General features: G+C 40.8%; 1 protein-coding gene across 1 annotated transcript; it reads left to right on the top strand.

Moving 5' to 3' along the window:
* Positions 1-6,805: 6,805 nt before the first annotated feature.
* LOC122156275 (cytochrome b-245 heavy chain) lies at positions 6,806-26,199 on the top strand. Its single transcript, XM_042810915.1, has 13 exons — positions 6,806-6,905; positions 8,881-8,976; positions 9,985-10,095; positions 13,538-13,622; positions 14,114-14,259; positions 15,101-15,291; positions 20,353-20,482; positions 21,072-21,164; positions 22,009-22,262; positions 22,530-22,692; positions 23,480-23,626; positions 24,142-24,266; positions 25,027-26,199. Exons 1-13 carry the CDS (start codon positions 6,861-6,863, stop codon positions 25,151-25,153), a joined length of 1,713 nt encoding a protein of 570 aa, XP_042666849.1. The 5' UTR covers positions 6,806-6,860; the 3' UTR covers positions 25,154-26,199.
* The last annotated feature ends 739 nt before the right edge of the window (positions 26,200-26,938 follow it).

Genomic DNA, 26,938 nt, shown 5'->3' with positions numbered 1-26,938 from the left:
CCAGTATTTATCCCTGTTTCTTTAAAAATACTCATCTGTCATCTGTAATATCCACTTTCAGTGCAGATATTTTCCACTGGAGCACTCCCTGCTTGACTAGTCCATTTGTCTGTCAAACAAATGGTATTATTCATAGGTTGGGTTACTACAATCTATGTCTGCAATTCTACATACTTATCTGCAAAGTATTCTAAGGTTTTGGTAACAAATATTGTATGCCAACTTTGTTTTGGAAGTGGTATTTCCCACAGCTGGTACAGACGTGTCTCATATTTTGTCATTTCCATGCATGTCTAACAAGAAATAGAATTCCAGGCAACAGAACAGCCACCTTTTCCATCAACTTCATATGCTTATTTGGATTCTATGCATCTAATTGATAAGCATAAGTAACTACTGCTAAGATTACCATTATCAATTTAAACAAATCGAGTATATCCCTTAAGTACTGCTAAAAAGCTTAGCAAACAATTAATATGAATAATGTAAGGCAAACAATCACTGTTACACTTAAGATAATTATCTTTGACAACTGGAAGTTCATAATACAATTTTCTGATTCCCATCTGTAAGCTGTGTTCATTTCTGTGAAAGTTTCAGTTTCATTGGTGCAGTCTGTTCCACTTGCCACTGTGGGATGGACGCTTTCTTCGCTCTTTGTCAGTAATATTTGGTATAGTCCTTTCCATTTCTCCTCTAGTGGTTTGAAGCTTCAGGTCCATTAATAGACCCACTGCCCAGGTTGAAATGGATGCATTCTGACTTCCAGAGGTGTTGGTGTCGCCTGAGCCATGAACCTGTGGATAGAAGGTAGGATTTTCCCTAAAGATATGACATTCTCATAGATTTAGTTCACCCAGTTGATTTATATCACTATTACCCATCAATATTTGAAATTGTCTTCCATAGATAATTTCATAAGGGCTTATTTTCTCTTTAGAACACCATTTCCTAACATGAAGTAAGGTGAGAGGTAGGGCCTCAGGCCATTTCAAGTCTGCTTCTTGACAGATTTTACTGATTTGCATTTCAAGGTTTGATTCCTCCTTTCCACCTTTACACTGGACTGTGACCTATATAGAGTATGTAAATCCCATTCTATTCCAATGTTTTTTGCTAGATTTTGGACAATTTCAGCTACAAAATGCAAACCTTTATTTGACGATATACCTATTGGTACCTCAAATCTAGGTATAATTTCTTTTAGCAACACTTTTACTATTTTACTTGCTTTGTTGGTGTGTTAGTGATAAACCTCTGATCATCCTCAAAAATTATCAATCAATAACAACAAATACCTGTAGCCAGCTTGCTATGGGAGTTTGGAAAAGACTACCTGCCAATAGTGTCCTGGGCTGTCTCCCCTTCTCATGATTCCACAGGGTGGTCTTTTTTATTTTTCAAGTATAATTCACATTTCCTCACCATTCTTTTCACCATTACTCCCATTCACATGCTTAAAATTTGAGTTTTTAAGTTATCCATGATGGCTTCTGTTCCCCACTGTGTGATTTGATGGTTATTTTCTACTGTTTTCCTCATTACTAGCTGGGGAACCATTACATGGTATTTGGAATTACCCACCATCCTTCTTCATTTTTCTTAGCTTTTATCAAGGAAGCCAATTTCTCATCTTCAGTCTGGTATTTTGGAGGTTCATCGATCCGTTCTTGATGTTTCTGGGATACTAATTGGAGGAAAACTCCTGTTGCTGCATTCTTGGCTGCTGTATCTGTGTGGCTGTTACCAATACTAATATTGTTGCTGTTTGATTGGTGGCTTTGCAATGCATTGTAGCTACTTCTTTTGGTAATTACCCCTCTTCTAACAATTCTATTACTGTTTCTCCATATTTTACAGGTGTTCCTTGGGAGTTTAGTAGCCCTGTTGTTTCCAGATAGCACCATGTACAAGCACAACCCCAAGTGCAAATTTTGAGTCTGTCCACATACTGTCTCTTTTTCCCTTTTTGCTAAATCCAAAGCTCCTAGCAAGGTTATGAATTCTGCTTTCTGTGCTTAGCTGGTATGTGCCAGAATTATGGCATTCTTAATGCTATCTTGCATGAAACTCCTACCATCCACAAACATTTCCACATCTGGATTCCGAGGGGACAGTCTTTCAAATCAGTTCTGCTACAATATACTTGTTCAGTAGTGTGAAGACAGTCGTGTTTGATTTCCCTTCCTTCTATTGTGTTTAAAAACAGGGCTGGATTCAGTATATTGGTTACTTTTAATTCCATATCCTCTTGCTCCACCAGGTAGTTCATGATCCAGTTTTGCTCCTGGCTTCAGCTGGTTGTGGGTTTGGATTCGACCATCCACGTGTTCCTGTTGCCCAGATCCATGGTATCTCTGCAATTTCCACTCCTTCCGGTACTGTCTGGTCAGGAGGGGATGATTTCTGTAACGTCACCGTTACAGTGATGTATGGCTACAGCCGTGTTATTCTGTTTTCAGAAGCAATTTAAATATGACTTAGCAGCCTATAGGCTTCATGCTCAGCCTTAGCACAGGGATGAGCCATATTTTAGTACTCTAGCTAATAGATTATTTTAAAGTGAAGCTTTATGCAAAAGCTTGCTCCTTGGTGCCACTGTTCATTGTGTTGTTATCTTCTTAGACTTGTGCATTTAACATGAAATCATTTCTCAGTGTTTCTCCTATTGCTGTTAACAAAAACTCGAAGTCCTCAGTACAAACAAGGCTGAGCCAGGAGCCATGTCAGTCAGATGTCATGCTGCAGGCAGGGATCTAAAACTGATGTGGGTTGCCCTGTCACCCTCATGCTGAGAAACAAGAGAGAAAAATCAGCAAAAAAACCCCCACCTTTTACAGCACTCATTTGTATTTTACAATATGAGTGCAGCAGTGTAAAGTAGGATAGACCCGTGCAATTAGGATGTTGGCAAGGGGTTACTGGAGTACTTCTACGACTGTGTGATGATACTGATGCTATTTCTTCCTCCCCTGTAGCACAGCCATTAGGGCACCCAGCCAGCCAATGGAAAAAGCTGTGTCAGGACATGGTGCAGATACACCTTAGACTTGGGGTTACAGAACCTTCTGTGAAGCAGTGTCTTTCACGTGCATGTGCATGCTCCTAGGCTGTTTCTGCTCAGGGAATGCATTTGGCTGTCACATGGCTAGCGGGCCACCACTGTACTAGAGCTTCTGGTCACAACTCACTTTTAAGCTGGGGACACTGTGTGTGCACCATTTCCACGAAGCTCCCAAGTCGCTGCTGTTTGTCTCAGCTCTGCTTCACATCCCTGCCCATCTCTCTCCTTCAGCACAGAAGTGGAGATAACTGAACTCCCCAGAGCTGAAGCTTTTTTGCCTGCTTTTTCCCCTCCGAAAAGGGGTAGTGTCTACAACAAAGAGGCTTTGTAGCAGAGGCAGGTGAAGTGACTTTAAATACAAACATAGCTCCAGCACCCCATGTTTTCAGTATGGTTTATCCACACAGTAAGCTAAGCAGACAGGCTCATTTTCAAAAACTGGGTTTCAAAGTCAAAGATGAGAGAGGTGTGACAGATGTCTACAAGAGGGAAATTCTGTCAGAAGGCACCCTTTCTTTACACCAGAAGACCTGTGATGAGACAAGGCTGCCAGATGTTCAGATCCATCAAGGAGCTCACAGCAGCAAAGGAAAGCAGAGCTGAGACCCGTAGGGAGACAGCAGGGAAGTGGCACTTTCAGTCATGTGAGAAAAGAATCTGCCCCTGGAGCTTGCAGGCTGTGGTGCACTGACATTTTTACCTGTTACACACCACTGACTTTGGTTCTTGTTTCTGATCTGATATCTACTAAAATATTTCCCCTTGAAAACGTAGATCTCCAAGTGGTAAATTAACATTTAATACAAAATGCTGACAGTGGGCTCATTTTCTTACTCAGCTTTTACAGAATATATATATATGTATGTATAATATAATGGAATCGGCAGCAGCCTCCCCGCTGTCCTGAAGAATGGTGCAGGCAGCTCAATGAGTGAAAACCTGCCCCAGCAGAGACGTCACTGCTGGCCGCCGGGTGGCGGTGCCGCGCCGCCGTTGCCCGCTGCCTGAAGGCTGCCACGGGCCTCCACGTGCTTGGTGCGCCGGTGCTGGGCTGAAAGCAAGATAAGAGCGCTGGAAAAAAGCGCCTGGCGGGTCGTGAAAGCTGGGCTTCTGTTCAGTGGCTAGGCTGGGCTATATTTCTTGCAGACCCGCGCAAAGCTGGGTTATTTTGGCCCCAGGCTTTATGCATAGGGGGTTATGCTAACCTCACTTTCTGCTTATGCCAGCCTTAACTTGAAAAGTGCTGCCAGCTTAAAGTGATCATGGTTTTAAACTAAAGTAAGGGAGATTTGGATTAGGTATTAGGAAGAAAATCCTCACTGTGTGGGAGGTGAGGCACTGGCACGGCTGCTCAGAGAAGCTGTGGTGCCCCATTGCTGGACGTGCTTGAGGCCAGGTTGAATGGGCCCTGAGCCCTGGCCTCAGCAATTTATCCTGTAAACAAAACAGGGAAGGGAGGGGTTTCATACTATCTTACTCCCATGAGTGAAGGGGTCAGTGCAGTGACAGCCTGAGACTGGACGTGAAAGCAGGTCTGGTGTGTAGTGTAGCAGAGAAAGCTCCATAGATGATGCTTTTTGAGAACGGATATAAAGTTAAGGATGAGGCTTTCCCCTCTATGTAAGAAGTCTTAGAAGATTCTAGTCTGCTTTTTCCTCTTTTGTGTAAAATTGAGGGAAGGTCAAGAGACACACAATGCAAAGAATTCAAAATAAATATTTCGACCAACAAAATAAAAGAGGCTAGTCAATGTCTCTCACTGGCTATATGGGAGAGAGCTCAGCAGCCTTGTCTTAGCATATTGGCAGCAATGCAGGAACTGGGTCTCTTTCATTTTCTTTTCTTTACCTCTCTCTTTTGGAATCTGTGCATGCAGAATTTTACATGGTCCTTTTAGTAGGCAGGTGTGAAACACTCAGTCCTATGTTATTTAAATTTGTACAGAAATATACAGAGCTTTATTTCACAGATTAACAGAGGAACTAGAATAACTGGCATAAAATTACTGTGAGGAAGTGAAGAGTCCTGAGATCTGAGTACTTTTTCAGGGCTGTCATACAGAAAATGGTTCACTGAACCATTCACTACAAAGAAGAAAAACAGCGTGCAGTAATCAGCTAGCACTACAGACATTTTAGAAACAGAGTAAGAAAAAAGTGTTTCAGTTTTTCATACTTCAGTTTAACACACTCCTACATAATTGTTAATACACAGCTGCCAACATTCCCTTTTCTTGTATATGATGCTGTTTGTTTGTTTGTTTTTCAACTAGACCAAAGCATGAAACATATACATCTCTGGGATATTACACCAGTGATATTCCACATTTTCAGAAGGTTCAAACAGCAGAATTAAATTGAGGGTGATGTGTAGGTGGTTTTGATACCAACTCTAGCCACACTTGTTACATACAGAAACCATGCTATATGTTGTCCTGTCCATTTTCCAATTAATAGCAGACCTCCCAAATACCAGGGAGCTACAGCATCCACCAGCTCTGGAACTATTCAAAACCTCTAAGCCTTGAGCTCAGGTTGTGAGATAAGCTATGGGTATTTGATAACTGCTTGGCTGAGAGCAACTAAATTATATTCTGCTTCATGGCCGCTAGTCAGACAGTTGAGAGAATGTCAAACTTTGACAGTTGTGACTGATCTAAACCCTGCCCCTTTGGAGTTTATGGCCTGCCAAAAGCCTCCTAAGGCAGAGAGTCCATGTTTTGGTGGCTCTTGTATCTGAGGAGCTGCCAGGCAAGCCAGGGCTGTTGAAGCTCAGAGCATCCTGGCTTCGCACACTTGCTTGGAAGAAAAAGCAGGAAGAGTACTGCTATTCCTGGGTGGAAGGAGCTGGCTAGTCTTCACAGCTAGAATGGACATCCACGAATCAGAACAGATACTTTGCCTTCCCTGACCACTTTTCATTTTATGCTCTTTATTGTGGATTTGGGAATCGTGATACCACAGAGGCAAAACATTCAGAAATCATTAAACTCCCTCAAAGGTATTGCTTTTTAAAGAAAGAATACTTTTGGAATAAATGTCCGATGGGCTTGTAAGCTACAGAATATACACGGACCATTTTCCATATTCTTCTCTACAATCACAGAAGCAAAGTCATTACCTTTTTTATTTTTTATTTTTTTTTTTTGTAGTGTCAGAATTCCCAGAGCTGGAACTGTGTGAGAGTACAAAAAAATGAAAAAAAAAACCCAGACAGTCGAGTGACACGTGTCCTCCCTGCTAACCCAAGTGGAGAGGAAATGTTACAGTTTGCATGTGTGTCCCAAAAAAGAAGAGCTTTTGATTATATTTGGAGGCTCCTGTGAACCTTGAGTGATCAAAAGAGAAATCATTCTAGTGACTATTTGTCAAGAGGGATCTGCAGGAATGGCATCTCTGACCTGGGATGATAAAGAAGATAAGGCTGGGATGAGATAATTCTTCTGTGAATTGTGTATTACAGTTCAGCATTGAAAATTATTCAAAGTGACAATACATTTTTCAGCAGAAAGCCTCACCAGTTACAGTATTTATTTTATCCAAACTCTGTATCTTGAGGAAGAGGTAGTTTATGTCAATCATTTGTAGATGTGTGAGTTATTAAAAGTTGGTAGAAACATGTTTGAAATTGAACTATGGGTATGATATGAAATTGAACTATGGGTTAATTTATTTCCTAAATGAATGAGAAAGGAAACAGATTGCTGTGAGCTTCTGCTCTCACTTCCTTATGAGAGAAGTCATAGACACTGTCCCAGAAAGAACGGGGCTGTCGTGCACTCTTGTCTCGGGCAAACATGGGTAACTGGGTGGAGAATGAAGGACTGTCCATCTTTGTCGTTGTAAGTACCATTTTTTATTGTGATTTGTGTCCAGTAAAAAGTTCTGCAGAGTGTTTTAATAAGCAGATCTCTTTGTGTCAGCGAATAATGTGTTTGATTATTCTGAAGCTAGGGCAGCAAGTGCAGTGACGCACTTCAAGAACTTGATTTTGAAGGAGCTCTCCCTGGTACGTGCGTTGCTGTAGGTTTCATTGTGAACTGAGAAATGGTTGTATGTTAGCTGTTTTCTTGGATAGAAATACATTTAAGTGCCTGCTATTTTTAGATGCGACGATGAATTAAGGAATAGAAATAACACTGCATCTCATTGTTAACTATTGAACTTCAAAATAGAAAGCAATCACAACAACAAGGTTTTCTTGCATTTTTGTAAGCAGAAGTAGATGCAACTGAGAGCAGGTTGGATGTGTCTTGAGGATAGAAAATTAGCATTAGAGTCAGATTCCAGAATTTAGAGCAGAAAGTGATGAATTTTTCATTAGGGCAACTAGCATTTGAATCCATTTTGAATAGGTTACATGGAGTAGCTGTGAAAGTATATTAAACTATTCCAAGCAAGATTTAAAAGTACTAAAAATCTCACTCTTGTTTCATCTAGATAAACAGTAAGACAAGGCAGTCCTTATGGGAGAAAATTCAGGCAGAAGCTAGTATTTCAAAGTTCTCTTTTTTTCACATCAGTGCAATGTCATACTCAAGATAAGTATATACGTATGTTTATATTATAATATATAATACATGTAATAACAAAGTAACACCATTGAAGGGATTTCTGCAAAGTGGGGTTAGTATGTGTAAGTACTATTCACCGAAATCCTTAGCAAAGCATTCTTCATTGCCCACTACAGTATTACTATACAGGGCTGTCCCATGCCTGATAGAAACAGACAGGATTTATATTGGTTTGCCCCAACAAAGCAGACGCCTAATGCCACCTGATGGAACTCCCTTCACTTTCCCAGACTAATTCCATACAGGTAAGATGTTGGCTTCAAATGCCAAACCAATCCCAGGTTTTTACAGTGTCAGGTTGGGCCAGAGGACCAGCAAAAATATGCGTTGAGAGGGCTGAGCTACTGTCAAGTCAGTTTCTGGTATCCTTAACTTACAGCCATAGACTGAGTTTTCTCCCAGTTCTTGGAGGTTTTTTTGTCTGTTTGTACATCCTGGTTAATCTGTTTAGAATAGAGGTGCATTGATACAGATTGTACCACATAACACAGTATGTGAAATCAGCCAACAGCTGATTTGATGGGCAAATGGCCAAATTTCTGCAGCCAGATGGGCTACCTTCTGTAGTTTTGAGGAGGGCTAATAACTTCCCTTTTCCTGAAGAAATCTGCACTGTAGGATACACACTGTGAGAGTACTGCAGTATAGCTATGAAAAAGCCCAATTTTGGATAGTCTAAACTCTACCTAAATACCTGCATTGAATATTTCTTGCTGACTGATTTCAGACATTTAGAGCCTCCTACACAATAGAAAACGTTATGGTCAGGCCTCGGGTGTAATTAAGGCAATCTATATTTAGATCTCAAGCTTTTTACTGCTGTTGAACAGCAATTAAGTGTTCCTCATACAAAGGTTAATACATCTAAGGAAGCACCATTTTGAAGAGGTTCTAACTTTTAATGATGTTTGGAGATTTAACTAACCTCACAGACTTAATTAGACACATGTAATATCACAGTTCTTATATAATCATGTCTAAATTCTTAGAACCATGCAAAATTTTCAGCTGCCCATATCTGTATTTGTGTTTATTGCCATTTCCATACACCTCAAAGCTAATTTCTACCAGAAAAAAAAATATATATATACATATATATATATTCTCCCTGCTGAACCCTCATACTCAGCACAGCTGTCTCTACAAATAGAAACACAAAGATCTCATTGGCCATTTTCTGTGCTGTGTAAATTTTCGTGAATGATCAATAAAGTTTAAAGTTTCCTCTTCATTTTTCTTTCAGCTTGTGTGGTTGGGGTTAAACATCTTCCTCTTTTGGTGGTTCTATCTTGCATATGATCTCCCACAAAATTTCTTCTACAGCAGAGTACTCCTTGGCGTAAGTACAAAGCATACATTATCTTGGCACAGAGTGCACACACACAATTTTTCCTAGTTTTATTTGATTGAAACAGGATTAGTTTGCTGGAGCAACAGGTTCAAGAAGGAATTAAAAGTCAAGTAAATGGATAACTGAATGCACATAGTTGTCCAGAGCTTCTGAATAGAAAGCTGATAGCAAAATGGACACATCTCATTCTAAAGATGTTTCCAAGTAACAATTGTGCTCAGGGTAATTAAAGTGAATATGCATGGTGGCTACTTTATTAAGGAGAAGACGAATAAAGTATTGCTTCTAGAACTATGATGCAATTATTTCCCCTTCCAATTGTTTTTTGTAGCACGAACAGTTTATATGGCTATAAAGGGAACATATTCCTAAAAGATGAGGCAGTGAATTTCCCTGGATTCTTTTTACAGAGATGCACACACAAGGGACAGTTTGGAGCTAGAGTGCTAGGCCTTCTGAAGAGACCTTTTGAAACTGAGATGAGCTTTATGAGCATGACAAAGCTTCTTTGATATTGGTGCTAGTTGCAAGAAAGACTAACCTACATTTGTGAAGAATTCTGGATCCAGTCTCATTGCTTTTCTGAACACTAAACCACTTCCCTCTTAAGCTGTCCTTCCGTCTACCCTAATTCAGCCAACTGAAATAGCAGCGGGGAAATTTTCTTCAAATGTTGGGAAGGAAAATGCTGCTAGTTTAAACTTGCACCTGCACTTGGCTACCAACTGCCAAATGTGACGGGGAGCTTTTCATACTGCTGTGTTATTTCAAAACTGTAAATAGAAGGTAGCTTATCTGGAAGAATCTTCTCTTTCTGCATTTGTGCCCCTAACTAGGCCAGGGCATGGCTGCTCTGAAGTGCAAACATTGTTAACTAACTCTAAATCTCATGCTCATGAATAGTTGTGTCATAATCACATGTAAAATCTGTGCTTATCTGTCTCCTGGATAGTGTCTTAGGTAATTAATTTAATAATAGCACCTCTCCAATTTCAGCGTGCTTTGGCTCTGGCAAGAGCTCCTGCAGCATGTCTGAATTTCAACTGCATGCTGATTCTGCTGCCAGTATGTCGAAACTTGCTCTCCTTCCTGAGAGGATCAAGTGCGGTAAGATGAGAAAAGAATTTCAAAATTTACGACAAATAATAACCCAAGTAGCTTTGCAAGTGCACCAAGAATCTTTGTCCAAGTTCCCCAAATATACCATAGTTTTGGGATCTCTTCTTTGAAGAAGCAGATAAGCTCAGGGTTTTGCTCTGAGCAAGACAGAGGTCTATATGCCAGTGGTAAGCCTAGAGCTCTATTGAGATGCCTTGACTTACCCTTCCTCTTTTTTTTTGTCTCCTGGGCATCATGCTGTCACAGATGCAAAGGCCCTCTGCTCCATGCCAACCATGGTTGGTGGTGCTTACACATATTTGCCTAGTCTATCAATGATACAGTACCCATTCATAGTGGGATAATTAGCCTTTATCTCCTTGCTTGCATTTTCAGCTCTTAAAGCAAATACATGCTTTCACAGACTTTTAGAAAGGGACCTTTTCAACAAGTTCATAAACTACATTCTTCCTTTTTTGCATTGCATGTCCATCTCAGGATGAGAAGTTCACCACCCTTTTGACTATTTCTAGCTCCCAGCTGCCCAGTATCAAGGAACTAAGAAAAGGACAATCGATTCTAGGTGATATCTGGAGTGGCTTCCTATGGTAGCACTGACTCTGTCACGTTGCTGAAATGCAGATTGCTGTCTATTATAACAGATGCAGGAAAAAAAAATTATCCAGGCATATTAAAAAAAAAAAGGCTCCTGTTCCACAGCTCTAATGATTAGGCCTCCAAAGGGAACTGTAAGCTGCAAACCTTGTTAATACAAAATGGATGTACCTTGTCAGCTGAGGGGACCCTAGCACTTCTTGTGTTTTTTTTCTATTCATCCTGTTGCCTCATTTCTATCTGCATCACAGTCACTCCATTCCTATCAAGGACCAGTATGCTGCCACGCATATTCCTCAGTGGAATAATATTCTCCTCGAGCTCATAAAGTTTCCTTCCAAATATATGATTACTCCTTTCTTTCTGTCATCCTTAGTATATGGGCAGTCAACAACACTAGTTCACAGAACATGGTTTTCATCTGTAAATCTATCAGAAATTCTTTCATGCAGATGAGACTGTTTGTTAGGGTGGAAAAAGCAGAGCAAAAGAACCAGCAATCATACAATATGTGCAGTTTCAAGAGTCCTTCATAGCAGAGGAGAATGGGATATAAAGCCACTAGAAAATAATCAGACACAACCCAGGCTATATATTCATCTAGTACATATACTCTGGCAGTCATTGTGGATGAATATGAGCTGCCTCTGCTCCTAAATTATATTTCCAATGCCATCCAAAGTGCTCTGGCCTTTTTTAGGCATAGCACTAACAAATATAAACTTGGAAATATCCAGACCAGACTTTCTATCTTGTTCTACACCCCTTCAGATTCTGGGTAGTGATAAAAGCAGACATGCTGTCTCCATGTGCGTGAAAGAAAAAGAATAATAAGTAAAAATGTAGGGCTAAAGTTGTTCTTCCTCTGCTTTGAAAAAGATCAAATAGTATATGCCACAATGACAGCTGGCTCCCCAAGCTGCAAAAGTTAATAATGAACATAAATTTAGTAAGATTTTGTTTTGTCATTAGATGAATACAGCTGGAAAACACTGATGAGATCTTGATCATACCAGGTCTTCACGAGGTCTGAACTAGATCTCACAGGCATCAAGCTGAAAGCAGGTTGGGAAGAGGACTTCTGAGCTCAAAGCAATGAAAGAACTGAAGACATTTGCAGAGACATTGCAGTAATGCTAAAACATGATTCTAAGGGCTGAGAATTTTATTCCAGCTGGGTCTTAATGCTGCTTGTCCCTAGTTGCAAATCTCCTTTTCAGTTTGCAAGTGAGAATCATGTAGAGAGCTGCATGGTTTTGGTGCCTGCCTGCAACTCACTGTCTGGCTGTATGAGGAAGCTAAAGGCTCTGAGGGTGTACAAGGACATGAGGAAGGGACATAAAATAGGACTGTTAGGCAGTCAGACTTTGTTTAACTGCAATTGCATGTTGCAATAAGGCTATACCTCAGGAAGAAGGTAATTATCTTAAGCAAAACATGCCAAGTCCAATGTGCCAGGGGTAGTGCTGGGACTGTCGTAGCCTTGGTGCAGCAGTACAGTTGCTTATGCTTGTTCTGCTGTTCAGTCTAATTAATTATGCTCTGTGAGGATTTCTTAAGAAAATCAGTATTTTTAAATGTCATGTAGCATATTGAAAGGGTAGTGGCCTTTCCAACAGCAATGCCATTGAGGTAAGGGAGAGGGGAAATTTGTTCAAACCAATTGCTCAATAGCAGTGTGCTGGAAACTCCCTCCCTTTACATCCTGCCACCCAGAAATCATTCACTACAAAGATATTTATCAGTAACATCAATATTGTCTTTGCATTCCCCTTTGTTCTGTATTCATTGCTGTTGTTAATGAGCTTCACCACTGAACCTAACTGCAGCATTTTGCTACTGCTTGGTCTTATGCTTAATTGTTCTGGTGTTCTATTGTCCCTTCTGTTTCACTCTGAATGTCTGGGATGATGTGATCCACCCTGTTGACTGGGAAGATACTTTACCATACCATCTACAAAGTTAGTGTTCAGCAAGCACTTGGATGATTATCTTGCTCTCTTAATTGGCTGTGTAAAACACCTATATGGCTCTCATGTTTTAGCTTGCTTAGTAATTTCTGGTTTTTTGTCAGTCAGCAAAAGCAATATAAGGACACAACACAGAATAATTACACTTTCTTCTGTGTGGAGACAGCAAATGCTAGCTTTACATGAGCAAGAATTTACAGGAAAACTCCTGCTGACTACAATAGAGACTATAATTTAGATGGGACCTCTCAGGTACCTGTCATAATAGTTAATGAAAATATCATTCTGTTTTTCTTATAGCCGTTCTTCAGCTTGTATTAGTAGAGACTTTTTTATTCTTATTTCTCTTTGGGTAATTCCACTAACAAGTTGCAAGTGAGTGTTTGCCAAGTACACCCAGAATTCTGGGAAAGGAAACACTTAGAACCGTAAGTAACTGATGTGTTTGGAGTGGAAGCACCCAAACTTGGATGCTTGGAGTATGAGCCGCAGCATGGTCCTGTTGCTATGTGGCAGTACAAGTCAACTTCTCCAGGCATGGCAGAGTATGATTATTCCCTCCATTTATAGCATCTAATTTAAATTTAACACAGATAAAATAGATATATTTTTCCCATAATTGATGTTATTTTGCTTTCTCATTGTCATATACTTTGTTTCAATTAGACATATTAAAATACAACATGTTATTATCATATTCTGATATATGGAGTAATATCTTTTTGTTTATATTTAGGAATTCTAATTCTTTACCAGCAGTGTCACCAATTCTTGTGCTCAGGGCCTCCATTTTTTTCTCTGCATTTAAATAAGTGTGTGTAGGAATCACAAGTAGTCTGCAAATATTTTTTTCCTCAAACTCAAAGTGCTGCTCTACCCGTATCAGACGGCAACTGGACAGGAACCTCACCTTTCACAAAATGGTGGCATGGATGATCGCCCTTCATACTGGTTGGTACTCAAATGTTTCTTTGGTTATTGCTTTCCTGTTCGTGTTACGTAGAATTCAAATGAGATCCAAGTTCTTAAGGATATAGGAAGAGAGCTGATTTTATTAACTTAAATGAGTCAGAGTGCATGAAGGCTTGGAACATTTTAAGTATTATTCTGCAACTGGTAGCAAAAGATGAATAAGAAAGGATGCTTTTCTCTTTCACAGCTAGTAACATTCATGACAAGGATTAATAAAAGGTATTTGGCAATGCCTTCAGAACCAAATACTCTGACTAAAATTTCTGTTTAGGCTTATTTCTTAGCTGGCACATTTGAAACAAATAGAAGAAATTATGAAAGAATTAACACTCATCAGTGATCCAAAATTGCCATGGGAGTGGCACAGGTTCTAAGCTGCTGTTGAGAAATGCTACAAAGCTTACCCCAGAACAGGGAGCATTTACTCTGTACTTATCCCTAATTATTTCTTTTTTTTTTCTCTTTCCTAGCAATTCACATCATTGCACACTTATTCAATGTAGAGTGGAGCGTGCATGCACGTGTTGAAGAGGAAGGAACATTGGCAGCTGTGCTTTCTAGACTTGGTGATGGCCCAAATGAAAGCTATATCAACTTTTATAGACGAACTATTCCGGTAAGTGACATCTAGCTGTGAAGAATCATTATTACATTCATTTGGATGATTACCTAAGAGTATCTCAGAAGGCTGTCTGTTTCTGGAGTGCACAATCTGTCTTTGCACCATCTTGCAGGAAAGCCTTTTGTAATTCATTTTCCTGTAGTGATCAGTAATAGTGTTGCTGATTTTTGTAATACCTTAGGCTTCTTCACGTGAGGATTTCAAAGTAGCTTTAAAACAGCACAGAAAAAAAATGCCCTGTAAAAGAAGTTTTTTGAGTAAGGCAGGCATTCCCACAGAAGGGTCGACAGAAATTGAGAAAAACATTTGAAATCGGGTTCCCTAAGCTCAGGATTAAAAAAAAGAAGAAAAAAAAAAGAAAAAAAAAAAAAACAGAAAAAGAAAACAGAAAAAGAAACCTCCCAATTTCTCAGAAGCTCTGAGAATCTGACGTTCTTGTAAGCTGGGAGACCCACAACTGCCCAGCACCACTAAAAATAAGAGCTTTAGTTTAGCTCTAAATATGGATGTGGGACTTCAGCTTTAGCAAGAGAGCTATGCAAAAATGTTCATTTTTCCCACACACATATTGCTGAGCAGGAGCAGAATAAGAAATAGTCTTTGGTGTGCAGATAGGTATGAAACCCTTTGTTTCTATTCTTACTTTCTCTAGTAGGAGCAGATCTGCAGTGCAACAAAATTGAAGTACGTTTTCAAAGCATTGTTGGCAAATTCACAGAGGATAACCTAAAGGTTTGCAACGGGGTGCAGGATCTGGCAAGTGAGATAGACTGATGGTTCAGCTGCCTTAGCTTTGATGCAACCCCTTTGACCAACATGTGCAATTATTTCACAGAATCCTGTGGGGGGCTTATATGTGGCTTTCACATACTTGGCTGGTATCACCGGTGTTATCATCACTCTGGCCCTCATACTAATCATCACATCATCCACCAAAATCATCCGAAGGTCATATTTTGAAGTGTTTTGGTACACTCACCATCTTTTTGTCATCTTCTTTATTGGCCTTGTCATCCATGGTGCTGGGTGAGTATTTGCACTTACCATACAATACATGATCACTACTCTGTTTTAGCTTCAAACTCTCCACTCATAGAAGCACATAGAGACTTAAGTCACTAAGGAGCAGTTATTTCTGCAGGTAATGATGTGCCAGTACAGGCTCTGAGGCCAACAGGCCCTCAGATACATACAGCAATTATTCACATGCATGAGACTACATGAGACTCGGGCATGCTTAAGCTCACCGATAATCGACTTCTTACAATATTTTAATTCAAAATATTTTTTTCAAAGTGCCTGTTTCTAATTCTTAATTGATCTCTGAAACCTGAAAGGAGTTACATCACACACACGTACGTGTTCTAGCGCCTGACCACTCTTTCAAAGAAGAAATTTTTCCTAATATGCAACCTGAACCTCCTCTGATGCAACTTAAGGCCATTACCTCTATTCCTATCTCTGTTAGCTAGGAGAAGAGGCTGCTCCCCACCTTGCCACAACTTCCTTTCAGGCAGTTATAGAGAGCAATAAGGTATCCCCTAAGCCTCCTCCAGACTAAACAATCCCAATTCTTTTAGCCATTCTTCATAAGACTTGCTCCAGATGCCTCATTATCTTTGTTCCCCTGCTCTGGACACACTCCAGGGCCTTGATGCCTTTCTTATAGTTAGGAGCCCAAAAACTGAACACAGTACTCAAGGTGTAGCCTTACCACAGCTGAGTACAGGGGCATGCTCACTTCCGTGCTCCTGCTGACTGCACTATTTCTGATACAAGCCAGGATGCATTTTGCCTTCTTGGCCACCTGGGCACACCAATGGCTCACGTTCAGCTGAATGTTGACCAACACCCCCAGGTCCATTTCTTCCACATAGTCTTCCAGCCACTCTGCCCCAAGCATGTAATGTTGTTTGGGGTTGTTGTGGCCAAAATGCAGGACAAGGCCCTTGGTCTTGGTGAACTTCATCCATTGGCCTCAGCACATCAATCCAGCCTGTCCAGATCCCTCTGAAGGGCCTTCCTACCCTCAGGCAGATCAACACTTTCCTCCACCTTGTTCTCTTCTGCAAACTTAGTGAAGATGTACCCCATTGCCTCATCAGTAAAGATACTGAACAAGACAGGCCCCAATACTGACCTCTGGGGATCACCACTCATGACTGGCCACAAGCTGGATTTGACTCCATTCACCACCACTCTCTGGGCCCAGCCATCCAGCCAGTTCTTTACCCAGCAAAGAGTGCACCTGTCCAAGCCACGGGCTGACAGCTTCCCCAGGAGGATACTGTGGGAGACAGAACCCAAGGCTTTGCTGAAGCCTAGGTAGACCACATCAACAGCCTTTGCCTCATCCACCAGAAGATCATCCAGTCATAGAAGGTGATCAAGTTGGTCGAGCAGGACCTGCTTTTTGTGAATCCGTGCTGACTGGGCCTGATCCCCCGGTTGTCCCACACTTACTGTGTGATCTCATTCGAGATGATCTGTTCCATCTCCTTCCCTGGCATTGAAGTCAGGCTGAAAGGCCTGTAGTTCCCCAGATTCTCCTTATGATCTTTCTTGTAGATGAGAGTCACATTGGCAAGCCTCCTGTCCTCTGGGACCTCTCTGGTTGACCAGGAGTGCTGATGGATGGTAGAAAGCAGCTTGACAATCACCTGTCTCAGGTCCCTCAGCACCCTTGAGTAGATCCCATCCAGCCCCATGGATTTGTGGCAGTCTGGGTTGAGTTAAAGGTCTCTAACTGTCTCCACCTGAATTGTGGGGAGTTTATTCTGCTCCTTATCCCAGATTTCCAAGTCTGGAGGTAAAATGCGCCAAGGATCGCTGGTCTGACTGTTAAAGACAGATGTAAAGAAGGCATTGAGAACATCAGCCTTTTCCTTATCCTCAGAGGTCATGTTTCAGTAAAAGGTGGATATTCTCTTTAGTCCTCCTCTTATTGTTAATATATTTGTAAAAAAAGTTCTTGATTCTCTTTTGCTATAATGGTCAGGTTCAGTGCAAGCTGGGCTTCTGTCTAATTTTTTTCCTGCATATCCTAGCAAATTCTTTGTACTCTTCCAGAGTTGTCCATCCCTTCTTCCACAGGAGGTAAACTCTTCTTCCTCCTGGGGCCTCTGAGAAAGCTCCCTGGTCATCCACACTGGTCTTCTTCCCTGCTGACTCATCTGACAGCACAGGGGGGCAGCCTGCTCCTGTGGCTCTAAGAATTACATGTTGAGGAGCGACCAGCCTTCCTGGACGCCTTTCCCCTTTAGGATGAATCCCAAGGGACCCTCTCTTCCATTCTCCTTAACAGTTCAAAGTCTGTCCTCTGAAAGTCCAAGGTTTTTGCTGGCCCTCCTGCTGACATCACCAAGAATTGAGAATTCTACCTTTTAGTGGTGACTCTGTCCAAGATAGATAGCTCCTGACCTCCACATCTCCCACCAGTCCTCTGTGAACAGCAGGTCTAGCAGGACTCCTTCCCTGGTAGGCTCTCTTACCAGCTGCATCACAAGTTGTCTTTCACACACTCCAGAAACCTCCTAAACTGATTCCTCTATGCTGTATTATATTTCCAGCATATGTCAAGGAAGTTGAAGTCCCCATGAGAACAAGGGCTACAGATCGCTTAACTTCTGCCAGCTGCTTGTGGGATGCCTCATCCATCTCTTCATCTTGGTTAGGCTGTCTGTAACAAACCCCCATCAGGACGTCAGTCCTGTTGGCCTTCCAAAATGAAACTTCAGTTTCATTTTATGAAACTACAGAACTGATGCATGAAAAGAATCCTTAAGTATCCAAGGCACGTTTCATAGTTTATAGATATACTGTGTTATCCATTTAAAATGAAATTCTAGGTCTTAAAATTAGTTGAGGATTCAGAGCACTGGAAAGTGTATTAAAAGTGCCCAATAATAATGACTATTCAATAACACTTCCTCTTAGTCCAGTAGCACCAGTAAAAAAAAAAAAAAAGAAATGAGACTACAGCAGGAAGAACAGAAATAGAAGGGAAATGAGAATCACCAGCAGCATGTTTGTCCATTTTGACTTCTGAAACAAGAAGAATGTTAGAGCAAAAATTGAAGGAGAGTAAATGGCATTTGTTTCCTTTGGAAATATTATGTAACTACTGACAGAATGTCTAAACTTTTCAGCAGTTACTACACAATGCTATTAGAAAGCAAACATTGCTTTTTCTAACAGTCAGTGAGTAGTATACATTTCATAAAAGTGGAGTTTTTGTTCTTTCAATGACGACTATACTTTCACCATTTTAATACAGTGCTGAAAAGTTTAGGCAGCAGTGGGGATCCATGTGGTTGTCAGGCACTGCTTTGGGAGCAGATGAATGCGGAAGTATGATCTGACACTCTCAACGTGTTTGAAAGGCACATAGATGTCATTTTATCTCAAGAGACAGAAGGTTGTGTCAAACATATATGAATACATATGAATATGTAGAAAACTGAAGAATACATAGTTAATGGAATGAAGAGCACAGATTCTCGTCTGATGCCATTATAGTACTTTTTAGTGCTGATGTTATTTGTCTATTAGTTACACATCACAGATAGAAATCCTGACCTTCCCATCAATAGTAAATGTAAGGAGGAAGGAATGCAGAGATTCAGATCACTCTGCTTGGCAAACTAAAGTAAAATTTTTAACAGAAAAAGAAGAAATTAGAAGGTTATATTGCTGAAGGCTTAATTGCAATCTTGGAAGGTCACCTACAGCGTGTAGTAAGTGAAAATAAGTCTTTTCCTTTCCTTATACAGGCTGCTGGCTTGTCAAACTTCAAATGGAGTGTAGGGCAGGGTGAAAACCACTAGCCCTTAGGCAACAGGCTCAGGAGTGGCAGAAAACAGGCAGAAAATGGGCTCCTCCCATTCCTGTAAATCACTCCAAGGTCAACTCAGATGAAGCCCTTGTCACTGTTGGGGAAGTGAATTGCAGCCGATGTTGTTTCTGAAAATTGCAACTCATGATGCTCCTGGGACAGTGATATTTCTTCCCTTTATTTTTTAGGCAGGACATTAGTCAAACCCTTAATGAGGAAGAGGTTCATTAGTAATATCTATAAGCAGTGAAATCTTTAACTTTCAAGATAGCACACAGGCATTCTAATAATCCTCTGATACATTTGTCACTTAAACCTAGGCGTACATGTGACTTAGATACCTAATTTCTTTGAAATGTTAGAAACACAGCCAAGTTCAAGGAAATTGAGCTTGAAAAGCAGAAAGGGAAGTCATGGGAAGAAAATATCAACAGAGTTATATTGGCATAAAACCAAACAGTCTGATCAGAATCAGAACATTTCTATGGAAAGTCATTAGATCTTAACCTACTAATTACCATCATATGAGGGGCTCAGATGTGGCCCTGAGGATGGTAGAACTTCACACAGGTGCAGGAAATAGTGAACACGATCAAAATATACTTTTACTTCTCAAAACTGAATTCTTTTTCCAGCATCAGTTCTACCAAACTGGAGCAATCAGGCTTCTCTATAATAAAATAAATGAACAAAACAAAACAAGCAAAGCTCATGTTAGAATGTTGAGTCTAGATTATCAACTAACATCAGCTTGCTTAGCCAACATAGCTACTTTGAGCTAGAGGAACCTGTTTCCATCACACCAACTAAAAATCTACTCTGCAGTTGTAAAGAGAGAGAAATTACCAAAGAAATAGTGTTCTTCAGAAAAGGCTGTCCTTGATTTTTAAGAAAAATAACAGGAATAATTGCTGCAGTGATCAATAGGAAACTTGATTATTGAGCCCACTCCATGTTTCATTTTTCCTATTGAAGGAAAAAGTAGGTTTTTTTTGAAAAGAATTGAGTTTTCCTTGTGTTAATTACACTCTGGAAGTGATAATAAATTTACCTCACAGTTCCTCACCTGATCTCGTAGTCGGTATTTCCCCCTACAGTGTTTTGGATAGATCAGAGCCATACAGAGGAATCAAAAGGTGCAGTAGCACTGCAGGAGTCCGTAACTACGCTGAAAAAGAATACACAGAATAACAGTAAGTGACAGATATTCCTTGATTCCCATCTTACTCCCTTTATGTTTTGCATTTTTTCAGGCGCATTGTGCGGGGACAGACAGCTGAGAGTCTGGCTGAACATATTCCAGAGATGTGCTCTAAGAATTTCACTGACTGGGGAAAGAAAGGAGCTTGCCCTGTCCCTCAGTTTGCAGGGAATCCTCCTATGGTAAGAAAAAATCCAGTACAAAAAAACGACTGTTTACTCTTTTTGTTAAATAGTGTATAAACCTGCTGCACAAAGTAGTTTTCTTTACATTAAGTAAGATTTCCACATAGTGGATTACAACCCAAAATGGACTACAGACAATCCACTTCCAGAGCCTCGTAACAACAGCACAACTAACGGGCAAAACAGATGAGTAAATCTGAGAACTGTTTACCAAAGTGTATTTCATATCACGGGGGTTCCAAAAAGTGCTATAATCTACGTAATAGTTTCACATTATTAATAGCCTGATGATCATTAACAGAAAATTAATGTCCAGACTCAGGCGGAGACAAAATCATTCATAGGAAATTACCATTTCATACCTATAGTAACAACTAAAAATGCAAATACAATTCTCAACAAGGAAAGAAATTCCCCCTCTGAACAGAACTCAGTTTGAAGGTGTCATGTATTTTAACTGTTCCTTACTCTGGTTGATAAATAACATGTAACTTGAATTTAACATCTGTTTGTAGTGTATCCGGAATTCAATGTAATCTCGGTTGCCATCTTTGTAGTTTAACTTCCCATTTTATTCTGTTAACAGACATGGAAATGGGTAGTAGGTCCCATGTTTTTGTACCTCTGTGAGAGGCTGGTGCGGTTTTGGAGATCACAGCAGAAGGTTGTTATCACAAAGGTATGTGTTGTTGCTGTGCTTAACTCTGGGCTAAACGCTAGCAGTTTTTCTAGATGGTGCAGCAAAACCAGGGTTCCTACATGTCATACAGTGTTTTCAAATAAAGACGTCTCAAGAAAGTCATGATTTCTAACACGCAAAAAAAGTACTACTCTCCAACATCCAAGTGTAGTTGTTTCTAAGCCTGTCTCCAAAAGAGTGCAGGAAGGAAAAGTTAGCTAAGTACAATACTGAATTGTGGAGAAGATAAATTAATTTTCTACGTATCTGCATAAATTATAGCAGTGTAAATATTCCACATTTCCTGGCACAGAATCACAGAATTGTCAGGGTTGCAAGGGACCTCCAGAGATCATGTAGCCCACCTGCCCTGCCAAAGCAGGTTTCTTAAAGTAGGTTGCACAGGAAAGCATTCAGGTGGTTTTTTGATATTTCCAGACTCCGCAGCCTCTCTGGGCAGTCATGTCACAGGGCACCACTAAAAAGAGCCTGGCCCCATCTTCTTGACACCCACCCTTTAGATATTTGTAAGCACTGGTAAGATCCCCTCTCAGTCTCCCCTTCTCCAGCCTGAATAGTCCCCACTCTGACCTGTCCCTTTTGGAGTGACCACAAGAATGGTGCAATAAATTACTTTAGCCAAAAATTTAGCATCTTCTGCAGTCTTTCACCTGGCTGTCAGGCACTGCTCCTTACTCCCCATTCTGCTGGGAACATTTCATCTGCTTTTCCTGCTCTTGTAGGAGAGGGCAATGCTAGCGATGAAAAATGTGGACAAAACCAGTGAACAGGGAAGATACCCTTTTACTTCTGCCTTTTTTTCCCCTTGTCCCTCTTACTGTAGGTGGTGATTCATCCCTTCAAGACAATTGAGCTCCAGATGATGAAGAAGGGTTTCAAGATGGAGGTCGGGCAATACATTTTTGTCAAATGTCCAGCAGTGTCTAAACTGGAATGGCATCCATTCACATTAACCTCTGCCCCAGAAGAGGATTACTTCAGCATTCATGTCCGTATTGTAGGAGACTGGACAGAGGGCTTGTTCAATGCCTGTGGATGTGATAAGCAGGAATTCCAGGAGGCATGGAAGTTGCCCAAGTATGTACGGAGTCAAGCATTGTAAAGTCAACCAAAATCTAGGGCAGCTGAAATTTTGTTCAACCTGGTGATGGCATCTGTGATACAATCCTTAACAAGTTCTGTCATGGATGTTGGTCTTAGACTGCTCATGTCGGTTCCCTCCTCTACCAATTCCACCTTTTCTTTTACTTTCTGGTGCAACAGGCAAATATTTCATCTTTCTGTTATTGTTTTAAATGATGCTAATAAATATCCACTATTTCTTCAATGTACTTTTGATTTCAGGATAGCTGTAGATGGTCCCTTTGGAACCGCTAGTGAGGATGTGTTCAGTTATGAAACTGTTATGCTGGTTGGAGCCGGGATAGGGGTAACGCCATTCGCATCTGTGCTCAAGTCTGTCTGGTACAAATACTGCCACGATGCAACCAACCTAAAACTTAAGAAGGTACGTGCCCTCTTTGTCACAGAGATTTCCCAGAACCCATTTAGTTGTTGGAGGACCAATGGTCAAAATCAGAACAGTCCCAGAAAAGTGATCATGGAAGCTGGAGGATCAAAACTGCAAAAATAGAAGAGAAAGACGGAAGGAAATACCCTAGGAGCAAAATTCAACACCCAAAGCCTGGCTTTTGTCCTGGGGTTTTCCACCTGTGTTGGAAGTGCCATTCAAGCCATGCAAGACAAACAAGACATGCCATTAATTCACAGGCACTAACTGCAGCTTGTGCAAACATTGTATACCTTCCCTAAGAACAGAGAGAGTAACTCTGAGTCAGTGGTAGCACAATGCTAGCATCCTCCTCTCACCTCCCTGGAAAGTCCCTGTGCAGAGGTGTGGGGTCACACTGCAGTTACATTTGTATTCAGTCGACAGAACTGGTTTTGCTATTTGCTTTAATTTACCTTCCCTGCTAGCAGATGGGAGATAGAATCTACCAAAGTCATTATTTTATGTGCTAACAAACTGTTTCACAGGGATAAAACTGGTGAAAACGTCCCCAACTACAAATGTGAACCACCAGCAGAAGAGCAAGATATTTCCTTGTTCTGCTTCACAACCTTCTCACCTTCTCAATCCAAACTCCTGAATAGCTTCAGCACCAGCTTACCCATTTACTGAATTAGTCAGAGCAATATCTTCAAGAACTCCGCAGTCCTTCTTTAGTCAGCAAACAGAAACCCAGAAACCTAAGTACCTATGTCCCCTGATAGTTCTCGCTTCTCTCTTCCAGATCTATTTTTACTGGCTTTGCAGGGACACTCATGCCTTTGAATGGTTTGCTGACCTCTTGCAGTCTCTGGAGACTCAAATGCAGGAGAGGAATAATGCAGAGTTTCTCAGCTATAACATCTACCTTACTGGCTGGGATGAAACTCAGGTAACAACACTATGGAAAATATCACTTTCTTGTGCCCCCAGGCTGATGTTAGCAAGTGTGTTATGTTTTGATAAATGTTCGTATGGTCATTATTCTGGACGTCCACATGGCTCTCTGGGGTTTTAAGTGCAGATAATTATTACTCCCTAGAACTTACATGAGATTAGCTGCTGATGTGCACTGACTATCTCTTTTTTTTCACTCTGGCTGTGCACGCTGGGAAGTAGTATTTCAGCTCACCCTGCAAGCGTATCTAAGACAGTTGTTACTGCTTACAGAAAATGCCATTTTGGGGAAGCTAATGCAAAAAGTTTGAGTGATGGCAGCATATTTGTTTCAGAACATTCATGAGTTCTCTATCTGATCCCATGATTGTGGGTTGGAGAAGAGTGATGAAGGAACAGCTCTTCCATGACTCAGTAGAGAATGTGATTCAGTAAGGAAAGGTGCTCACTGGTACTTTTAGTGGTGCTTTATGTCACTTATATCTCGCCTTTGTCTTCCATTTTTCACAGGCCACTCATTTTGTAATGCATCATGAAGAGGAGAAGGATGTGATTACAGGCCTTAAACAGAAAACACTGTATGGAAGACCTAACTGGGAAAATGAGTTCAAAACCATTGCGAGGCAGCATCCGGGGTAATCTTGTACAATTGAAAGTGTCTGTGAATGTCCTCTATTTAACTGCCATAACAGCACAATCTTGTTCCTTTGACTGATAATGTTGATGATATTTTAATAACAGTCTCCAGGTATTTTCTATCTCATTTCAGCCATGGTCTTGACGTAGGGTTTCATCCCATCGGGTCTTGACCAATTTACTTTAACCTACAATTTAAAAAAAAAGATCATCCATATGTGGACACTTGAGACACTTGATGCAGTGTCTAATTACTAGCAGATGTTTTAGGAAAAATGTATCCCATCTTTCAAGTTGAAGTAGATAGGAATGTCACTCAACTTCTAAATACTTCTAAAAATAACACCTTCTACCTCAAAAACAAAACAAAACAAAACAAAAGAAAAAACAACACGTGGGTACAGATGACCTGTAGCTGAGCATCTGAACTTAGCAGGAAAAAAAGCCTGATTAGTTCCTTTCAAAACTTTTTGCTATAAACTCTTTGAGGCTTTACTTCACTGATTCCAGTGAGGTCAATAAAATTGTCTTCGCTGACTTCTGCTGAGCTGAGATTTAACTCACCACCTGGTTTAGAAGTGGCAGTAAATGTCTCACAAGTTTGAAGGGGTGATAAGTTTTAAAGGACAGACATGCTGTTCTGCTTTAGTTTCTGTAGGTGAGAAAAAATACTTGCTGCTAGAGAACATAAGATTGATTTACATGAACATCCAGCTACTCTATGTCTAGTTCCTGACCATGTTTCTATTTTCTTAACAGTTCCAGAATAGGTGTTTTTCTCTGTGGACCTGAGGCTCTCGCTGACACGCTCAGCAAGCAGAGCATCAGCAACTCAGAAGCTGACCCACGAGGAGTACACTTCATTTTTAACAAGGAAAACTTCTAACTCCCAGACACGTGGCAGTCATTCAGTACAAAGTCTGAACACTGATCTCTTTCTGTTTGGAGTCTGGGAAGGACAGCCCAGCTTCTAACTCAGCTACACTAACACATATCCCATTGCTTCTTTGGAGTTATTTTGATGCTGTGGTAGAGTAAGAATCAAGTTTCACCTTAGGAAAGTTTGCACTGCCCCCCACATGCTGGCAATTTAGCCGAAACCTATTTGTCTTCATGAGGGGATTTCCTCTCAAATAACTGCCTTTATCCTCCTGTTATTCATAGTGACTGCTGAAGGTTGTAGGCAGCCATATGCATTTGGGATCCAATTCACATTGATAAAGCTTAATGCTATTAAACAAGAAAGCATTCTGGTGTAATGCTTGCTACTTAGAGACAGCTTACGCTGGCTATCGAGAGTACTTTGAAATAAGAATTTAGGAAAGGGTGAAGGGGAAAGATTTCTCCTTAAAACAGAAAATCTGCTTTGAACACAAGCAACTCTCGGGTTTCCAAAGACAAGCCTAACCACCCTGTCGAGGAGGTAGTGCGAGCAGCTGAAAAGCAGCCAGTTCTCTTTAGGAAAGCAGAGTACTGAAAAGGAGCCACCTGGATGTCAGAGCACCACTGCCAACATGCCACAGCTGCAGTCAAGTTTGCAGACAAGTTTGTGCAGCTATCTGGTTGTATGCGGCATATTTTACACCTCCATCTTGCACTATGCGCTACCTCAGAAGGACAGATTACCATTTGGTTATATATGAATAGGAAACTGCCATATGACACATCTGAAAGGCAGGAAGTCACAGCTGGTAAATGCTAGTACAGATCAACCCTTGGGGAAATTTTCAGTTCTTTCCCTCAAAGGGGCCATGTTTGAATCTACATAATTCTGTTTGCAACCCACTTATTAAATGAGAACAGAGCTTAAGCGGAATTAAAGAAGCTTCTTTGTTGGAATAAAATGAATTGCTACTGAAATGATAAGGATCTCATGCTGCACAGGGAGCACTGAAATATTTGGCTTTGATTTTAATGAAAATATCATCAGAATTCTTACGACTCTGGGGATCTTTCTTTTTGTAGCCAGTTCTAATGACACTCCCAAACCTGCTGCATGCATATACCAGGGATCGTTTGTCCCTTCAAACTCAGAAAGAGGAATCCTGTGCTTATTATTAAACCACTGCCTTCCCAAAGCATACAAAAGAGCAAGCAGATGAAAGCTTCTCAGTTTCCTTCTAAGTTTTGTTTTAGTAAATGCTGCAGAAGTATAAGACATGCATTATCAGTCATCATCTGAACATGAAGTTTATTTTAAATTCATGATATGTGAGTGAAATTGCACTGAAATACAAACATCAGGAAAAAAATAGTTTGAAACCTCCCTACTGTTCAGCAAAGCATGCAATAATGGTACTGTTTTAAATCAATGCTGCTGTCTACCAGGGTGCTTAAAGGAGTAAAGCCCTCCTTCTAAAGGCTTGCCTGATCTATAAAAGTTCCCCTCATCTGTGGTATTACTGATGGGCTACAAGAAACCAACCAACCATTTCTTACATGGTGATGGCTGTGACAACACTACTGCTTCCCACACAGGACATACAGAGCTCTTCACTCATCCTGAGGAGAGAGCTAGTGCTACAGCGGGCTACTGCTGAGCCCACAGGATAGTCCAGTTTTATGGCCAGGTAACACTGCTTGGAATCTGACCACTGCTGTAGGCTGGGTTTCTTGTTGAAAATTTCCTCTTTCTGGGTGTCTGGGGTTTTCCTGTCATAGGGGCAGCAGC

Source organism: Centrocercus urophasianus, unplaced genomic scaffold (genome assembly GCF_019232065.1).
Source record: "Centrocercus urophasianus isolate 14NV4802_14NV808 unplaced genomic scaffold, USGS_Curo_1.0 seq_12, whole genome shotgun sequence".
In the NCBI taxonomy this organism is placed as follows: Eukaryota; Metazoa; Chordata; class Aves; order Galliformes; family Phasianidae; genus Centrocercus; species Centrocercus urophasianus.
This window is presented reverse-complemented; position numbering and strand designations above follow the sequence as displayed.

Bases quoted from the DNA above. Each gene is read 5' to 3' on its own strand.
- LOC122156275 (XM_042810915.1), top strand. From the start codon at position 6,861: ATGGGTAACTGGGTGGAGAATGAAGGACTGTCCATCTTTGTCGTT. The intron at 22,693-23,479 runs GTACGTGCCCTC...TCTCTCTTCCAG, and splicing joins CCAACCTAAAACTTAAGAAG to ATCTATTTTTACTGGCTTTG. The intron at 24,267-25,026 runs GTAATCTTGTAC...TTTTCTTAACAG, and splicing joins ATTGCGAGGCAGCATCCGGG to TTCCAGAATAGGTGTTTTTC.